Source organism: Epinephelus lanceolatus, chromosome 6, assembly GCF_041903045.1.
Source record: "Epinephelus lanceolatus isolate andai-2023 chromosome 6, ASM4190304v1, whole genome shotgun sequence".
NCBI lineage: Eukaryota > Metazoa > Chordata > Actinopteri > Perciformes > Serranidae > Epinephelus > Epinephelus lanceolatus.
In genome coordinates this window covers 32,503,827-32,523,067 of record NC_135739.1, presented here as the reverse complement: position 1 = coordinate 32,523,067, position 19,241 = coordinate 32,503,827, and the positions used below count along the sequence as shown (strand labels likewise).

The following is a 19,241-nucleotide window of genomic DNA, read 5'->3' as shown; positions in this document are numbered from 1 at the left end:
GAGCAGGTGAAACAGATGAGTAGAGGAGAAGGAAAAAGGGATGAGCAGGTGAGGACAGGTGAAGATGAGGAAAGGAGGAGATGACACATGGAGGAGAGAAAAGGTGTAGAGGAGGGAGAGGAGGGACAGGTGAAACAGAAAGGGAAAAGGAGGAGGAGATCAGGAGATAAGGAGGAGAGGACAGGAGGAAACAAGAAGAGTATAAAGAGGAAAAAAAAGGAGAAAAGGAGAAGAGAAAATTATGAGGGGAGAGGATGGGGATGAGGGAAGGAGAGTAAGAGGCGCTGGTGAAACCACTGAAGAGAGGAGAAGGAAGAAGGGACGAGGAGGCAAGGACAGGTGAAGATGAGAAGAAGAGAAAAAAAGATGAAGGAGAGTACAAGGAGAAGAGAAAGGGAGTAGAGGGGCAGGTAAAATGAAGAGAAGGTCAAGAAGGAAGATGATGAGGAGAGGACAGGGAGATACGAGAAGAGAGAACAAGGAGAGGAAAAAGGGGACGAGGAGGCAAGAACAGGAGAAGACAAAAAGAAGAGAGGGAGAAGAATGTAACGAGGAGTGAAGAGTAGAGATGGGTCAGGAGGAGCAGGTGAAACAGAAAGAGGAAGAGAAAAAGGAAGACTAGACAAGGAGGAAAGACAGGAAGAGATGAGGAGAAGTAGAGAAAGTGAAGGAGCAGAAAAATTGGGAGTGGATGAGGATGAGAGGAGGGGAGTAGGGGAGAGGAGGTGAAGAAAGGGACACAAGGAGGAGAGAAGGAGGAAAAGGATGAAAAGGGAAAGATTAACTGGAGGAGATGAAGAGCAACTCATGTAAAATGAATCATGTGACTATAGAGAATGTACAGCACTGATGTTTGGCATTGAGGCTCTGACCTTGTTGATCTCTCACTGAGCTCAGGACGGCAGGAAGTGAGGAAGAAGGATAGTAAACTGCCCTACAAGTGGGTTCTAGGGTGGAGGTGGCACTACTTAATAAACTTTATGAAGAGCAGCAGCAGCAGTAGCGGTGAGTGACAGTAAGCAGCGCCATGACAGCCTCAGTCATGATTAACAGGTACAGCAGGTAAACTCTTTGATGCAGTGAGAGGAGTCAGGCTGGAGTCGACTGACTGAACTAGCTTCACAGACTCCAATCAATAAAATGAGCTGCCCACTCCCGACCCAAACCCTTTGAAGTCTGACCTCCTGCGGCTGGGGATGACTCCGACTTCAGGGCAGTTTGGAGGCGGGGGGCTGAGGTGACGGGCGGGCCACCATTCCTCTTCGCTGGCGCTGCTAACATGCAGGACATCCCCGAAATGAAATGGCAGGGCCTGATTGGGCGCGCTCAGATCTGACGCACTTCCATCGTAGTCAAACAACGCTCTGCAGACGGACAGAGAAAAGAAACAATTTCATTTTACAAACATTTAGTTAAAAACACAATTACAGTGTTATATTACGATCTGCTAGAGGAGACAGAATCAGACTGATGAGTCATTCATTTAGTGACACGGATGATTAAATGCTTCTTATTTTGCATTCTCTTAAATATGAAATTAACACACATTTTGCAGTTAGAAATAATAAAATATTATCCCTAAAATTTGTTCTTCATTCCAATTTAGAAAAAAAATACTTTTGACAAGAGCTCGGCATCCACACAACAAACACACTAAACTGACAAAACAAGACAAAGAGACAGACAGACAGACATGTTGTAGTAAATAAGAGCCAAAACAGCTGAGGACTGCTTTTCTCCACTATTCATTTATGACCTTGTCTGTGCCTGCCTGTGTGTGTGTGTGTGTGTGTGCAATCGTACACATCTGTCTGCATGCATGTCAGTCTATTTGTGTGTGTATGTTGTGTGTGTCTGAACGGTGACCACAGAGTTCCAAATCCGTCCAGAGGGAAAAGACCTGGGAAAGTAGGCCAGCAAAGTGTGTGTGTGTGTGTGTGTGTGTGTGTGTGTGCAAAGGAACTAGAGCTGAAATAACCGGCATCCCCTAAAGTCCCTACTGCCTTCATCAATAAAACAGAACATAGACAGTGAAGGAGAAACTGAGAGAAAATCAGACAGCGAGGTAGACGCAGAGTCTGACATCAGAACCAAAAAACAAAACCACATGTTTTATTGATGTTAGATTTAAGATGATAAAACAAAGACTTCCACACACAGCATTATATATTTAGCTGGCTGCTAAAATGTTACTTTCAAAGTGGTGGAAACTCATCTGACGTATTTGCATGTAGCACCAGGACCACCATGGCAACATTTATTTTACAGGGATATTGTTTCCTATAGTTTCTTTAAAGATTGCTGGAAAAAATGTGTTTGGAACTAATTACATGGAAATAATAGCAACAAGTTCTCAAAATTTCACAACAAAATATGATGTTTGTTTATCTGTGCCTTTCAAAACCGTCACACATCACTGTTGAATGTGACACCACTGTGGTTAAGATTTGGTTTGGACAGAAAAACAACTTGGTATTGGGTTAGGGTAAGATTGTGGTTTGGGCGAAACTGAAGACTTCCCCGAGGTTTGGGGAGCTTTAATGTCATGGTAACAATAAAAACCTTGTAGTCAAGGTTATGGAATGATTGTGGTCTTGCTTGCTTAAAAACAACACTGACCATTGGTTGGAAACAGGAAACAAACAGTGGTTTCCATGAAGTCCTGTGTTGTGTTTACCCATCTATCAACTCTGAACTCCTCCCTACACAGACTTCCCTCTATACGTCATGTGTTTTAAAGCCCTCTGAAGCAAATTGTGATTTGTGTTATTGGAATTTGAATTTAAAATTAAAATTATTATTTGTACAGCCCTTTGAGACATGCTTGGTGATATTGCCAAACTTCGATTTTGTCACTTAAACGTGAACATATTCTGTTTTGGGGCACTTGCTGAAACTTGCTCAAAGTTATGAAACTGCAGACTGTACTTAAGTTAGTTGTGTTGAGTTTAAAATTGATTTTTAAGAGGAATTTCCTTGAAAGAAATGCTCTTTTTAAATCCAAGTAAATATTCATTAATCAATAATTCATCATTGGAAACTTCTTGCAAGACTCTTTACATCTGTTTAAATTGTATGTTTGCTTGTAGACACATTTTCCATGTTTAGTATCCCCGCTGTCCTCTGACAAAAAGTCTGAAGGTAATGTGAGCTAAGTCTCTATTAGTACCAAATAACCAGTACTTGGAGGGTTACTTTTGGGGTCTCGCCCCCTCCTACAGCCAGAGAGCTAAGATGCTCCGATCAAAGGTATTCATCAGTCCCGAGATCTAGGACTAAGTGTTATGGGGACAGGAGTTTCTCTATCGCTGCCTCAAAATTGTGGAATTCTCCTCCTCCTCCCATCTGGTTCTCCCCCACCATTGAGATTTTTAAAAGTCATTTAAAAACTTAGCTGTATTCCGCCGCCTTTGATTGTGCCTAAGCCAACCACCCCAAGTTTTTAAACTGAAGTCTGTGCCTTATTTGTGCTTTTATTAATACTATTATCCTTAACAGGTTTTTATTGCACCTTATTCTAATTGTACTATTATCTTTGATTATAATATTCTTTTTCTCTTGTTTGCTCTCTTCTTTTACTTTTTGTTTTCCTCTGTGTATGATGTTGAGCCCTCTGGATCAACGGTGTTGTGTGTTAAGTGCTATATAAATAAAGTTGAGTTGAGTTGAGTAGAGTTTTGAAATGTAATAGGTTACATATTACAATTTAGGCCCCAATCACACAGAAAGCAATTTAGGTGGCTTTCTGTAATTGTTGCTAAATGAGAATTAAGCTTTTTGCTTGTGGTTTTTGTGTTGCGACACACCTGGCATTTCTACACTCTCCTGGCATTTTTGAACTCCTCCAGTTGAAAAAACTTCAACAAAGAGTGAAAGAGTGCCCCATCCATTGTCTTTTTTCTCATCTCATTTTCCCATTGTCCAATCAGATGATCTGAGAGGCGGGCCTTCTGTTAAAAATTTAATAAGTCATACAACCACTACTTAATAACTTAATCAAAGTAATGTACATTTTTATATCAGATTGCTTTCTGATTTTTTTAACAAATGTTTTAAACTTTAAACCTGAAATATGCCCAGAAATAGCCAAATAGCCAAAAAAAGAAACAGAATGAATGTTATATCAACGTTGTACCAAAAAGAATATCTTTTAATTTAACCCCTTTGTAATAACCAACATTTTAACTGGTAACTGTAATTTAATCACTTTTTTTCTCTCAGTAACTGTTACAACAATTACATTTATTTTGTAATTTACTTTAATGAATGTAACTACTATAGTTAAAACACTGCATATTACATGCATCTATCCAGGAAGCTTCTGGGAAAATTATTTGGAAATTAATTAGTGTTATCAAAATAAATCAAATCTTAATCTACAATTGTCGTGGCTTCTTAAAATTTATAAATATAATATATGAGTGAAAATGTGTAAAAGGAAAATGTATTCTGCCATGAGCTAGAATATCAAATGGTAGCAGTGGTAGCTCTACAACAGCTGCACAACTTACTGAGACATTTAGAGATGTTTCCATACCATCATAAGAAATTAAAATGATTTAAAATAGTAATGGACATCAGAGAGGGAGACGGCATGTGAAAGGTTACGGGATATATTGGACATGTGAAGTGCAGGATTGCATTTGCATTAGTGGGTCCACAAACACATGCAACAGTAAGTAAAGGGCAGCTGTCACATGTGAGTGTATAAATAACCTTATAGCAGAAAATATAGAATAAAAAACAAACTGCTCTCATTTTGAGAATTCCACACATACCAAATGATTTTGCAACAACCAGGTTACACTGATGGATGGTGTGTAGTATTATTAGGGCCGCAGCTATTTAAATGTGACTCTAAATCAATTACCTGCTCTCAGTACTACAGTCAGTTTAATTCCTGTGTGGGAACTTCTAAAATGTAATTACTCAAGTGAACGAACACACAGCATGTGCTGCAGTGTGATTGTTTGAATGGGTCTTATCCCTTTGTGTGTGTTAACCTGTGGAAATATACCTGTGGTAATTTATATCATATATGTTTGCTGTGTTTGCACAACCGACAGCCAAAGTGTACTGCAGTTTACCTTTGCCCTTTGAATTCATGAAGATTTATGTACAATAATGTGAAATGCTCTAAAAAGGCAGCATGTGAAAGGTTACAAGAAATACTGTAAGCATGAGGGGCAGGGCTGTATTTACATTAGTGGATGCACACATACAGTAAAGGGCAGCTGTCAGCTGAAAGCACATAAATAACTTTCCTTCGTTCATTATTTCATCAAGAAAGAAATATAACGTACAGTAAGAAAAAAAGAGTTCCGCAAATCCCAAATGGATTTTTTAACAAGCAGGTTACACCGTTGGATTTATTATTACGGCCACATGTTGGTGTGACTCTAAATCAATTACCAGCTCCCAGTATTACAGTCGCTTCAATTCCATAGTGGGAACCCCAGAAATCCAATTACCCGAGTGAAGGAACACACAGTAATTACTGCAGAGTGTAACAGGAACACCTGTTCATCTTTCACACCTTATCCCACTGAGTGCTGAGGAAATTTTCAACACTATGTTCGTTTTTTTCTGCACAGCCAGCAACCTATTGTCCAAGCGGTTTAACTTTTCACTGAATACTCATATAAGATTACTGCATACATGCACTTTAGTCCAGAGGTGAATATGCAGGGTGATTCACTGGAATAGGACTGTGTGATAGTGCTGCCGAATAGCAGCAGAGGTGTGGACTTAAGTTGGGTTGACTGTGGCTCAGAGGTAGAGCGGGTCGTCCACTTATCGTTAAACCGGCAGCTAGATCCCTGGCTTCTCCAGTCTGCATGTGAAAGTATTTAATTGTAATTGTTCCCAGTGTGTGTGTTATTGGTTAGTAAGTAGCAGGTGGCAACATGTATGGTAGCCACGGCCACCAGTGTGTGACTGTGTGTGTTTGTGTGTGTGTATGGGTGAATGTGACATACAGTGTAAAAGTGCTTTGAGTGGTTGGAAGACTAGAAAAACAATTCACAAGTGCACTCCATTTTAAAATTAGTCAAATGACTTAACTCAAGTCAAAATGAGTCACAGATTCGATGACTTTAGACCTGACCTGACAAAATCAAAGAAAGGACTTGTAACTCAACCTGGGGGTTAACATCAATGACTCGTGACTTCACTTCCACTTGAGCCTTTTGACTTTAGAATACTACAGATTGAAAAGTAGGCTATATTATTTAAAAAATGTAAAACAAATCAATTTATTCTCCAGATCCACTTTGTTTGAACCAATATGACAGCATCCAGTCAAGTTGCAGGAGAGAAACATGAGGAACTTACGTTTCGTTACTGAATGCCAGCTCGAAAAAATTACATCAAAGATACTTTTGTTCACATATAAGAACTCCATGGCGGTCAACAAAAAACAAACTGCAGTATACAAAACGTGGGCTGAAAATTACAGATAGTGACGCAACAACTTTGGCAAAATAAGTGCAAATTTTAAAAGTATTCATGAGTTTTGTACATTTAATGTATGATTACTCTGTTATTAAAATAGCGAATGTAACGACATTTGGTAAAGAGCTCATTATGACTTGTCAGTCTTGACTTGGGACTTGACTAGAAAGACCTGAGACTGAAACAATGTCTCGGTCCCATCTCTTCAAAACAGTAAGTGATTAATATGCAGGAATTTCTTAAATGTTCTTTTGCTATTACCAAATTGTAGAGTTGATAAAATATGATATATTCCCAGAATAAAAGTCAGTCATACAATTACTCATAAAAGCCTGCGAACAATATGAAACCATAATATAATGTTCAGTTTCAAGGAGCAAATGTCCCTGAGAATTTAGGTTACTAAAATGCTTCGAAATTGATATCTGCACCAGAGAACAGAGGAGATTGGTATCATTTTTCAGTGCTCGGGAGACACCAGTCTACGCCTTCATACGGCCCTCGAACCCCAATCAGTGCATCAGTGTTCTGTTAGAAATTCATTGAACAAATCCTCATAGACCATAAAAATGTATCCGTTAGCACTTTGAATCTTTATATTCCGCTGCTCTGATAGCAAAGAAATCCTGACATGTAAGATTAACCGCTGCTCAATAATAAAAAGACTTTATTTTGTTATCATTACGTTGTAGCTATTCCTGCCTTTCCAGTTTGATCTTTGCACAGTCTGAATACAATTACAATGTCAAGGTATCGAGCCATACGGTGGGTTTAAAATAGGACATTTAGGGTGTAAAATGAGAAGAGATGAGGACGGACACACACACACACACACACACACACACACACACCCCTTCCCACACAAAGGACAATCGTACATATGTCACCTTGCTTCAGTGACATTTCCTCTGAGAAAAGGTTATTCTTCTTACTCGTTATACACACCATATACTCCAAACACCCCTCTGCACACACACACACACACACACACACACACACACATACACACAGACACACACATACGCACATAATGTATGTAGATGCATGAACACATACAGCAGCCCAGAGCACAAGGCACCCCCAATCTGCCACGCACCTACAGCCTCACTTCAACCAATCAGTTGCCAGTGTGAGCGCTCCTTTTTAATATTTGATGCTGACTGGTCATTTATGTGCAATAACCAGATACAGGAAGTACTTATATGACAGTGATTTATGATGTGGGTTGTTGGGGGGGTTACTACAATATTCTGTAACCTTGAAATGAGCCTGGCCTGGATTTGGGGGAACATCATTAAAATTCATCATGTAAACTGATTAACTCACATGGGGGTGTCATGATGATTGTCTGACACATGCATATTTCCTTATTAAATCTACAATTATACAGTCGAGCACAGCGGCCTCTGTTTTATTAAATTAAAAAACGCTAGCAGGAAAGCTCAAGAGATGACGGTGTAGGCATTTGCATCACATTAATCACTGGTAAACGTTCTGATTGCGTAACATCAGCATGTTAGCACTGTCACTGTAAGCAGGTTAGCGTTTAACTCAAAGCCCTGCTGTGCCACAGAGTGGATGAACTCACAGATGTTAGTGTGGCTATAGACTTTTATTCCTGTTATTATCTGTTTGGTTAGGACTGAATTAAAAAACTGCCTTCATGCACTCTGCTGGCTGTCTATGAAACTAGCTGCAAAAGGATTTAAAGCTTAAAAGTGCATGCAGGAGTCTCAATAAGGAGTCCATTTTGTTCTGGTCTGTTATGATATTTGACATTGATTGTGTTTTGCTTAATGTTCCGTTAAATATTTTTCTGCAACCATGTGTCTGCAGCTGCTCTCTAAGCCAGGTCATCTTGCCTTGATGACACAAACACGTTCACAAGATGAAAACAACACCACCCACTGGGACATTGTGGCTTCCAGTAATTAGTTTTAAAACACTGTACTCCTCTTTTTGCAGGAAGTTGCATCTCTAAATATTAACTAATAAATTTGAAGCATTTCAGGACATCAAAACAACCCATGCATAAACATGCTAATGCTAATCTTCGGATTTAATCAAATGAGCAGTGGACTGACCGATTCTCCTCACTTTTAGACAGTGAGTGCACAGTTAATTTATGTTAATGATAGTCATGCCCATGGGTGACTACTTAAAGATTTAACAAGGGTGACGCCAAGCAGCTGCAATGTCATGTTTCCTCATATTTTCCTATTAAATCTACAGTTCACAAACAGGATCATTTGTTTTAATTGTGGGTAAGCCAAGTAGGTCATTCAAGGTTTTACCAAGCATTGCATTGTGGATATAAAAACTAAAATCACATTTCTGTCTTGTATTAAATAAATCAGCGAGTCTGAGTTAATCAATCATGGTGTTTCTCAGTCAGTCTGATAAATCTCTGACACTTGTTGGACTACAGCTCCCAGAGGGCTCAATGTGACCTTTGGCCTCTAGCTGCCTGTACAGAGTCTGACCCCAGCCCTGCTCTGTGTGTGAGTCAGTGTGTGAGAGAGTGCGAGTAGTTCAAGGTGACTCTGTTCAAGCTGCTGCTGCTGCTGCTGCTGCTGCCTTTTCCTTCCAGGCCACTTGCACAGTTCAGGTCAGATGTTCCTTTCGTGCAGAGAACAGCTGTAGTTTCCTCTGAGCTTTGTATTTTTAGTCTTTTTTGACCAGATATGAAAACAAACATGGAAGAAATTGAAACGCTACATGTTTAGATGCTCATGTCTCAAACCTAAGGTGATGTTACCAGCACAGGAGTCATAACGTCTACTGAGTGCCAGCTTAGGTTTATTAGTCATGGCTGAGACACTCTTTATAGTTTGCTACTGTCAAGTTGTTTACTATTTAGTATACATAGATAATATAATGACTTATATGAGAAATTAAATATCGTGAAATCATCTCATCAAAACATCTAAGGGTCTGTGTCCACAGAGCATTTCTTTCTGAGTGCCAGTCATTTTTCAACTGTTCCCAACAAGGAGAGAGTGTATGCAGCTGCGGCCACCTCCAGAAAAGGTGCTGCACCCAGCACTCCACTTTTTTTTTGACTGCCGCTCTGAGCGCTTCAAGCTGAAAATCTCTTTTAAGTTTTTCAGAAAGGCACTGGTCTCATCATTGTCGCTCCTTTTCAGGCAACCAATCACAGAGGGCGGGACTTGTCACCTTTGTTATCAAGAAAACGGAGGAGAAGCTTGTTCTGGCCGTGTTTTTTTGAGCTATGTGGTATGTTGGACAAAAACTATCATTACAGAGACAGCTCATTCGTGGGAGCAGAGTGTTTTGCTTTTATCACCACACTGATACGGTGACATCTTGTTCAAGCATGTTAGCTGTGTAGTCATTCATCTGTTAATGTAGCATCATCAAAAAAGACACTGGGGGGCATCCAGTAGCTCAGTGGGTGGAGCAGGAGTCCCATGTACAAAGGCAATAACCTTGCTGCAGTGGCTGTGGGCTCGATTCCAGCCTGCAGCCCCCCTGCTGTGTGCGCCCCCTGCAAAGGACACTATTGAGTTCACGACCAAATAGTCAGAATTACTCAAAATGATAATGGCGCAAACCTACAGAGAATCTAACATGGTAAAAATGTAAGATTTTTCCTCAACCTTTCTTTAAAACTACTCTGTTTTGTATGTAACTGTTATCAGAGGGATGGTGGGATGCTCATGTGTTTTACACCGATATAATTGTAGGGCTTTGTGTTTCTGAATCATGTATTGATTGTAGTTCAATGAGGATTCAATTACATGTCGTCCCAAACAATGTTAAAGGTTTAACCCTTCACACACCTCCCACAGTCTGCCTGTATTCGTACCTTCTCTCTCTCTTTGACTGCTCATGTTATCTTTTGAATAACAAAAAAACTTTTTTCCTCTACGAGAGAAATACTAATATGAATACAAATTTAATTCAAATTACTGACAGAAACTGTAGCTGATATTCTCCTTGAAGCCAAACCGGTGGATGTATTCATTAATGTGATCATTAGGGCTGCTTTTCTCGTCTTTGTTTTCCATTGTATTGATCTCCCAAGAGCTCCAATGTGACTCATCTGGACCCAGCGACCGAGCATTTAATCAATATTTCAAATGCTTTGATTCTTGTGAAGAAAGGCTCTTCAAAGAGTATTAGATTAGGACTGACACTCGTTCGTGGCTCTGCAGAAGAAAGCAAGGATGGACGGGGTGATTCAGAGAAGACTAAACAACCAGGACAGGCAAGGACAAGAGGACAGAGGAACACACAAACACACGCAGAGAAAATGGAGAGAGTTGACAGGGCGATGGATGTGTTTGTGTTTGTGTGTTCGACAGTACTCTCCAGACAAATCTAATTGTGATTTCAAATGTGATAACCTCTCTTTCAGCATCTCACGCACACAAAACGTGGAGCAGACAGCTGAGATAAGACTTTATAATAGTTGTGCCACACTGAAGGACACTAGACAATCAGTCACCTCTGACTGCTGCGTGTGTGTTACCTGACGTAAAGTGTGCGTTTCTGTGTGGAGCGGAGCGATGTGGAGCTGGAGCTGACACTGCTGGTCATCATCTGTTCCCTCAGGTCATGGATCTTCGCCTCGAAACGACTGTACTCTACACACACACACAAAGACAACACATGTTGTTAGACCCAGCAGACTTCAGGTGACAGTTTAAGAAATAACACTTGAACAAATTATCGAAATTATTATTTTAATTATTATTATTATCTATAAAGAATCTAATTTACAAGCTACCTGTTACTCCACATCAGAGGCAGCTGAGCCACACTGATTTTTTATGCTTCAATCATCTTTGCTCAGTAGTTCAGAAACCACATTTCAGTTCGTAGATCAAAGAGAGGAGCAGATGCATGAACAAACACGGCTTTAATGGTGGTGGAGGGTTTATACGCTGTGTTAACCTCTTTTCCTACAAATGGCTTTAGTGCAACAAGTACAAGATGCATTCTGAGATGTGGTTAAATTTGCAAGAAGTTTGTTTTCCATGCTCAAGTGCAGAAAGGATTCTCTAAGTGTCTGACTCATGGGTGTAAGAAAATATTGATACTCCTGAGTATTGCAATATTATGTTCTGTGGATACTGTGAAGAAATAGACGTAAAATATCGCAATACATCACCTTGCTTACAGTATCGCTGCACATCGCAATATATTGAATCATAACCCCTGTATTGTGATTCGTGTCAGATTCTTGCCAATACATCGCCCTAGCTGGACTCTCCTGCTTTATTACAGACACACACAAACTCACAGAGGTGCAGACGAAAGCGCTGAGCTGCCAACAGATTCTCTACAGCCATAATCTAATAGTCTGTTTGATCTGAATATTAACTCCTGTTACATCAGATGCGGTCCATGTCAATATCATCATAAACACACACACACACACACACACACACACACACAGCAGGTCTGACTCAGATACACTACCTAAACTTTTAAAATCTGTGTTTACAAATCTCTTCATGCTGGATGTTTTGTTATGCATAAATACAGGTATTACATTTTTATTTATTTTTTAATTTATTAAGATAGATTCATCCTGCAGTGTCCATGGAAATGTGGTCTTTTATAAGTGGATCAGGTGTCACTAACTGGATAGGAGGAATTAGCATAGACTGAGGTTGCAATTGTGTAGGTAGATTTTCACGATGCATTAACTGTCTCAGAAAAGATTCACTGTACATTGTATTATACAGCTATATCAGTTTATATAATGACCCTTAAAGGAATGAAAACAGGGTTTTTTTTGGTTTAACAAACACTTCACTGAAACCTGAAACCATTTTTTCAACAGGAAAAGACATGTGTAAGAGATGTGCACTGTATAACCTTCGATTTTCATACCACGGTATACCGGCTTCACTACTGCAACTCTTGTGCAGGCTGTCTGGATTAACGGGCATAGCCACTGTGATGTCACCCATTGGTTTGTTGGCTACCATTCTGAAGTCTCAAGTTTGGAATTTTGGTTGTTACCATCTTGTTTTTTTGGAGCCAGAAGTGACCGCATTTGAACGAGAGGGTGGAGCTTTGCTAGCCTCTATTCTGACAGGTTGCCATAGCAGCTTGTCAGTTACAAGGTAGCCACACCTTAAATCATACCCTGCTTTATGGTCTACATAAAAACGAGAAATTGAGACCATAAATTCATTAGGAAAATGTCTACTGAGGTAATAAATTAAGCGGGAAGTAGGATCATTTGCTAAATGACTTCTACGCAATCTGACTTGTTTTGGCAACCAGTGGAGTCGCCCCCAGCTGGCTATTAGAAACAATGCCGGTTTAAGGCACTTCCGCATGGAGTCATTTTTTACACCCGAAGGCTACATCTACTTTTTTACATAGTTTAGCTGACTGGGAGCTTCCTGAAACAAAGAAGCCAGGTGCACAAAACTACTTGGGTCTGAACAGGCAGGAACCGTGCCTGTGTCTGTCCTACCTGATGTCAATGGGCTCAATACCAGATACAAATCTAAGATGTAGGCAGAGATTCTGAGGTCTGGAACGAGCTTATCAGTTTGTTTTTTGTCTCAATCATTTTCTTCTTCCCTCCTTTATCACTTTCTTCCTTCTGTTTAGTTTCATACATCTATCATACAACTAAAGTTAGGCTTCAGTCTCTTTTAAACATACTGTTGAACCACAATCTAAAACATATTTGAAAGTGAGTTTCTCTATGAGAAGTACTGACATAATACCGTTAACCCATGTAAATCCGTCATACATGTTGTGCTGTAGGTGGGAAACATGGGAGTCTGCTCTGAACACAAGCGTCACATTATACATGCACACTGAGTTCACACAGTGACGTTCAAGTGGCTCAGCGGTGGTGTGACATAGCATCATTGGAGCAGCAGTTATTAGTCAGTAAGCTCATATTTGCTCATTGACTGGAATGAAACTAACCCACTGGGAACACACAAAGCTGGAATCAAAACACAGCAACTGTCACACTTCTACCTACACATGCTAATTGATTTATTTCCCTCAAACCTGTCTTAATTCCACTTTCATAATGTATTTGCTGGTGTTACACAAATACAACAATGAATTTTCCAACAGAACTTTCAGTTTTTATTGCCAGGAACAACTGTTTCCCCGTCTCACTTGAATGACAAGTAGTAAATTGCGAGAGAGCAACCGGTTGGCCAATCAATGCAAAGTGCAATGATTTGCTCACTCACTCAGCCGAGCAGCCCTGAGCTTTAGTATCCGCCTGCTACATGCAGCAAAAACACTTTAGTTTCTGACCCATTTTTGTTTTCAAGTGGTCATAAAAATGTCATTGTGCCTCTTTAATTATAAATGTACATTATTTATGGAAATGCACAGAGTGGAAAAACAAATGAGATTATGCATTCTTGAATGTGCATTCGTGGCTTTTAGGGGATCCTTCCAACAGGAAAACTGAAGTAAAAAAACAAAAAAACTTTTAACCAGCAGTTTGCTGTCTCTAAATGACAGTAAATTGAGATTGTTTTGATTCAAAGCAGCTGAACAAACAGCAAATAAGTATGTAATAAATCCTTACTGACTGTCCTCTGGTCTCCTTAACACCACACAGTTTCCCAGAAACCTCTGAACTAACACACGGATGACAACGCCGCTGGCAATAAGCCTGCAAAAGCCCTTCTGAAGGATGTCGCTGTCTGTGTGTGTGCGCATGTGTGTGTATGTGTGTGTGTCTGAACCATTACTGTGGACTACAGAATCTAATTAACCCTGAGTAATTCAGTCATACTCAAGGTACACACGGTCACACACATACACAAAAACACACACACACACACACACACACACACACAGAATCTGCAGTATCTCCCGACTTTTCCAGTATTTCTCCCCATTTCTGTTTTCATTTCCTTGTTTACCTCTCTGCATACACACTCTGCTTCTCAACACTGTCAAGAACCAGCCTACAACACCCAGATCTCAACTCTGATTTCCCCCCAAGCGTCCATTAATCTGACACACTGATGCTCACAGACGTAAACAACTGAACTGTACTAAAACCGCTCAAAGCTACACACATCTGAAATCACTGAAATACTGAAGTAACGTGATCTCTCGTGCTTTTTTAGACACTGATGTTCTGAAAAAACAACTTAAATGGATTTATTGACAAGAAGATTGATGTTCTCAGTATTTAACTATAGCTACATGTACTGCTAAATTATAGATGCAGACAACAAGGCAACACTTCACGTGCAAGCACAACTGCCTCCAATCTCAGGATTGAAATACCCTTTTTCTGAGAATTTTAATTTCTTGCTTTAACCTTAAATATTTTCATCGCTGACCCCGGTACGGCATTTTCAATCTCAGCTGTAATCCATTACAAATTGACGGATTAACACTTCTATTCCTGTTCGTCTCACTGGAGTACACCACCGAGTGATCACACACACCGACATAACCAGATACTGTATGAACTTTCATCGGCATTATCACCTTTAACTGTCTCTGTCAACACACATCGCCTCAGTGCAGCATCATGGGATTAAGAGGTGGAGAGAGAGACAGAGAGGAAGAGATACAACGAGACAGAATGAAGAGGAGGAGAGGGAGCAGATTGACTGTGACTGAGCTTGGATGTATTGCAGCAAAATTACATCTGATACAGTGGGATAAAGAATACAGGAAAAAGTTTACCTAAGAGAGGAAGTGTTGAAAAAACAGAGACAAAGACAGTAGTGTGATCTATAGGCAGTGTTAGAGCTACGATATTAGAGTCCTGAGTCCTGAGGAGAAAGACAAAACTGGCACAGTCAAAGCTGCAGCTCTGATCATGACCAAAGCCACTGCTGAGAAGTCAGAGCAGCAGCTTTGATCGTCTTCTTACAAACTATATTCAGCATTTTCAGTTGAAGTATGAGAGAAAATAAGACAAAAAAGACTTTTACTAAGCCACCAATGTTTCTACATCACTGATAATTTCTTACACTGTGACCGTCATTAGACCAAAGACAGCGTAGGAGCCAACATGTTAATGCAGCATAACTGGTCATCAGAGGGATAACAGTGTCACCACATCATCTGTCTTTTTAAGTCCAATATTACTTTTAACATCATTCCCCAAAACACTCTCTGACAGTGTTACCCATCAACAGTGATGCCAGGTTGTTAGTCGAGGCAGGATGTTAACAAGTAAATCAGTTCAGGTCCGTCTCTCCCAACTCCTGCTCAGCTGTACTCACGTGCTGCTGGCAGACAGGCAGGCTCAACAACGTCCGCACGATACGATGCCGGTATGGTGGCTTTCGGTTGAGTGCGTGTGTGCGTGTGAGAGTGAGGTTTTACTGCTTACAGTCCCGGGATGTGAATGAGATGGAAAAACAGAGAGAGAGCAGATGTGTGTGTGTGTGTGTGTGTGTGTGATAATAAAAAAATCTAACGCCAGCTCCACATTGGATCCAGCATGTGAGCGAGCCGGAGCAGAAAGATGTGAATGTGTGTGTGTGTGTGTGAAAAGAATTGTGTGTAGGTATGCAGCACTGTGTGGCACACAGATGATGTGTGTGTGTGAGTGTGTGTAAAATCAGTCCAGTGTTGCTCAGCTGCCACGGAAACAACAGATGCTAACTCTCTCTCTACTACACTCCTCTCTTTCTCTATCTCTCGTCCGCTGGTTGCGTTCGTTTTGCTCCTCCCCCTCTTTGACAGCAGCTTGCTGTAGGGCGGAGACACACACATACACACACATGCACGCACCCACACACACACACTGACTAACAGACACACACTGTTTCCTCAGGTCACTCATGCAGGAAGCTGAGTCGATGCCAGGCTCTCCTGCCCTACTTTGGCCCAGGGAATCGGTCTACACGCAACACACACACACGGTAAAGCTTGACCAAGCATTTTGAATATTGATTTTTGGGAAGCTTAATTAAAAGCGCAATTCATTTTCCTTAAATTGATTTTGCCATTCGTTTTATATGGAAACGGCAAAAAAAAGACTAGCATCTGCCTTCGTACGTATAAGAACTCTTTCTGCTCTGCATGATTTATGTCTGTCTGTGTCTCCATCTGTCTCTCATTCTCCCTCTATCTCCACTTTCTGTCTCTCTATTTTTGAATGTTTTTTCTCTATCTGATATCTGTATTTCATTTTTACCAGGGTTATAAGAAACTTTGTCTACATATGTATGAAAGAAGTGACTTTTTTATCATGTCAAATTCAGCAGGTTATGCTAAAGGCATCCATAGTTTCATCAAGCAAACACACACTTCTCTGCCTCTCTCTCTGGACATCGAACTCCCCAAGAACACACCGAAATCACCACACATGAAGTTCTGCGTGATCAGCATCTAACTGTCTCTGTCAAAACACATCACCTCAATGCAGCATTATTAGATTAAGAAGACACAGGGAGAGAGAGATGGAGGGAGGAAACAAGACATAATGGAGCGGGAGACAGAGAGGAGAAGAGGAGGAGGAGGAGGAGAGGATACAGAGAGGAAGAGGTGGGGGAGGGGTGGTGACAGAGACTAATGGCTCTGGGGCTCATATTCCCTCTTTCCTTCATTTACCTCTCCTCTCCGCTCCCCAGAGGAGCATTGTTCCTCCATTCAGCAGCTGGCAGAGACCTTCTCTGCATTGTGCAGCTTCAGTGCTATCCAACAGACAACCGCTGGAGACGGGCAGTTCCCGTCTTTAGGGCTGTGTGCATTGCACCAATGTTTTCCTTTCGGATCACCCTTTCTAATATTGAATCAGAGCTCTATTTGTAGAAGCATATATGTACTGTAAATAATCAAAAGTCTGTCCTGCTATCTACTTTACTGCAGGAAAGAGCATGGCTTTTATGTCCTATTTCATGTCATTATTGCTTTAACATGTTTCACTTTTTATTGCTTATGTTACATTTAAAGGTACCATGTGGGTTTTTTTAACCCCTGATTTCCTGCTATTCCACTGATGGACAGTTGGTGGCGGTAACATTCAGAAAAGTATAGCAATGTGGGTTTGTAATCAGGTTTGCAGATGTTGCAGATGATGTGAGTAATACTAACTTTGTTTGCAAGAGAACGCCAGAGTGCACCTTTAACTTTAAGTATTTTTATATTTTTATTATATTTTTCCTGTGTGCATCATTTTACTTCTGCTGCTGCAAATATCTAATTCCGCCGAGGGGATGAATTGAGTTTAATTATCTACATTTCCAAGACATTATGTTGGCTATACTTAGATTTTAATTATTTAGTGGATATACATATCAGACTACAAGAGACGAGATGTATTAAAAGGAGCAGGCAAGTCATCAAAATCTTCTTGTGAAACATCCTTCTTGCGTTTGTACATGCATACCTCTTATATCACATCAGATTAATGCAATATAATCCTTCATCTGGTAAGTCTGTTTTTAAAGCATACCAGAATCGATTGAATGAGGCTCTGGCTCTAAAAATAGCATTGCTGGAGGAGGCTCATCTATAATTGATATGATACAGTACAGTAATCTATACTGGTATTGATTACCAGATCAGATTGCAGACGAGATGAGAGGAGAGACCGGGAAAGGGAAAATAAAAAAGAGAGAGAGATGTCTTATACTGATGTACCAAACTGAAGTTAAAATGTCAAGACTGAAAAATGTGTTTCATCTCTGGCAGCTAATAAAAGACTCAGCATGACGGTGACGCTGCAGCACGCTGCAAATCTCCTATCAGTCACCTTCCCATTACAAGTGACGCCTCCAATCCCCCAAACCACACTGTGTGAGTGGTGAGTCAGACCATTACCACAGACACCAGTAACACTGGGGAGGAGAGGAGGGGGCGCTGACAGGTGGGAAGGAAGGAGAGGGACAAAGGAGAGGGAGGAAAGTGAGCAGAAAAGAAGGAACAGCGATAAAGTGATGTAGGAAAAGAAAGGAGAACAGCCTACTGTACATATTCAGCACATAATATTCCCACAACTTTGTGTCTGAAAGCTGGGATATAGAGCCGCTGTTAATCTTCTACTTAACAACTGGTGCACCACACACACACGCACACTCACATGCACACAAAGTGTAATAAGCAGGCTAACAGAAGTGAAGATAATCCTCTCTGCATCACCTCAGTATTACTGCTGACAGACACCACCTCTGTGTGTGTGTCATGTGTGTGTAATCCTGGTGACTAATACTGCTGTCAACCTGCAGGCATTACCAGTGCCACATCAGGAAACTTACGGCATGGGGGGAGATCATGTTAAAAGGTCAAGTTTGTTTTTGTTTTTTAAATGGACATCTGGAAATGTTTCCGATCAGCTGTATCGCGTACTTGAGAACTGGGAATTGAAGCAGCAAAACTTCTTTCATATATTAAGACCTGACGTGAGATTCGATCGTTGCCTCCTCTCACATCCACATTGATAAATGTTGAGCTTTGCACCAATGTCTGTACGCCCAATTTTCTGTTGTACGTTGGTTTCATAAATGAGGGCCAATGTTTACGAAAAAGTATGTTTTTCATGATTATCTGATGATTATTTTGTAAGAAATCTTAATATGTCAGTCTAATATGCTCATAAATTGCTCCCTATCCTCAGCAGTGCAATCCAAATGAAGTGTATTCTGCACCCAATAATATCTTATAAAAAATCCTACAGATAAAGATTTTGGGTGAGTATCCAGTCAAGCAGCTTTGCCTGGCAAAATGGGTATGAATTTGGGGTACAACACATTTTGGAGCCACTGGTCTGATATATAAAATTGGCTTAAAATAGCCTGAAAAGTGATGGGGGATGTCGGCAGAACTAATGCAGCATGAAGACTTTT

At 40.5% G+C, this 19,241-nt stretch overlaps 1 protein-coding gene across 12 annotated transcripts in view; it reads right to left on the bottom strand.

Annotated features, from left to right (window-relative positions):
- Positions 1–19,241, bottom strand: part of LOC117253444 (discs large homolog 1-like protein) — a 134,605-nt gene that overhangs the window by 15,525 nt on the left and 99,839 nt on the right. For 10 of the 12 annotated variants that reach the window (XM_078168978.1, XM_078168980.1, XM_078168979.1 and 7 more), the window contains 2 exons: positions 10,949–11,063; positions 1,182–1,364 (listed from right to left, as the gene is read on the bottom strand). In XM_078168978.1, the coding sequence (XP_078025104.1) occupies positions 1,182–1,364; positions 10,949–11,063 (298 nt within the window). Of the gene's footprint in view, positions 1–1,181; positions 1,365–10,948; positions 11,064–15,671; positions 16,101–19,241 lie in introns of those variants that run through there. The other 2 variants (XM_033620887.2, XM_078168985.1) reach the window with 1 other exon arrangement.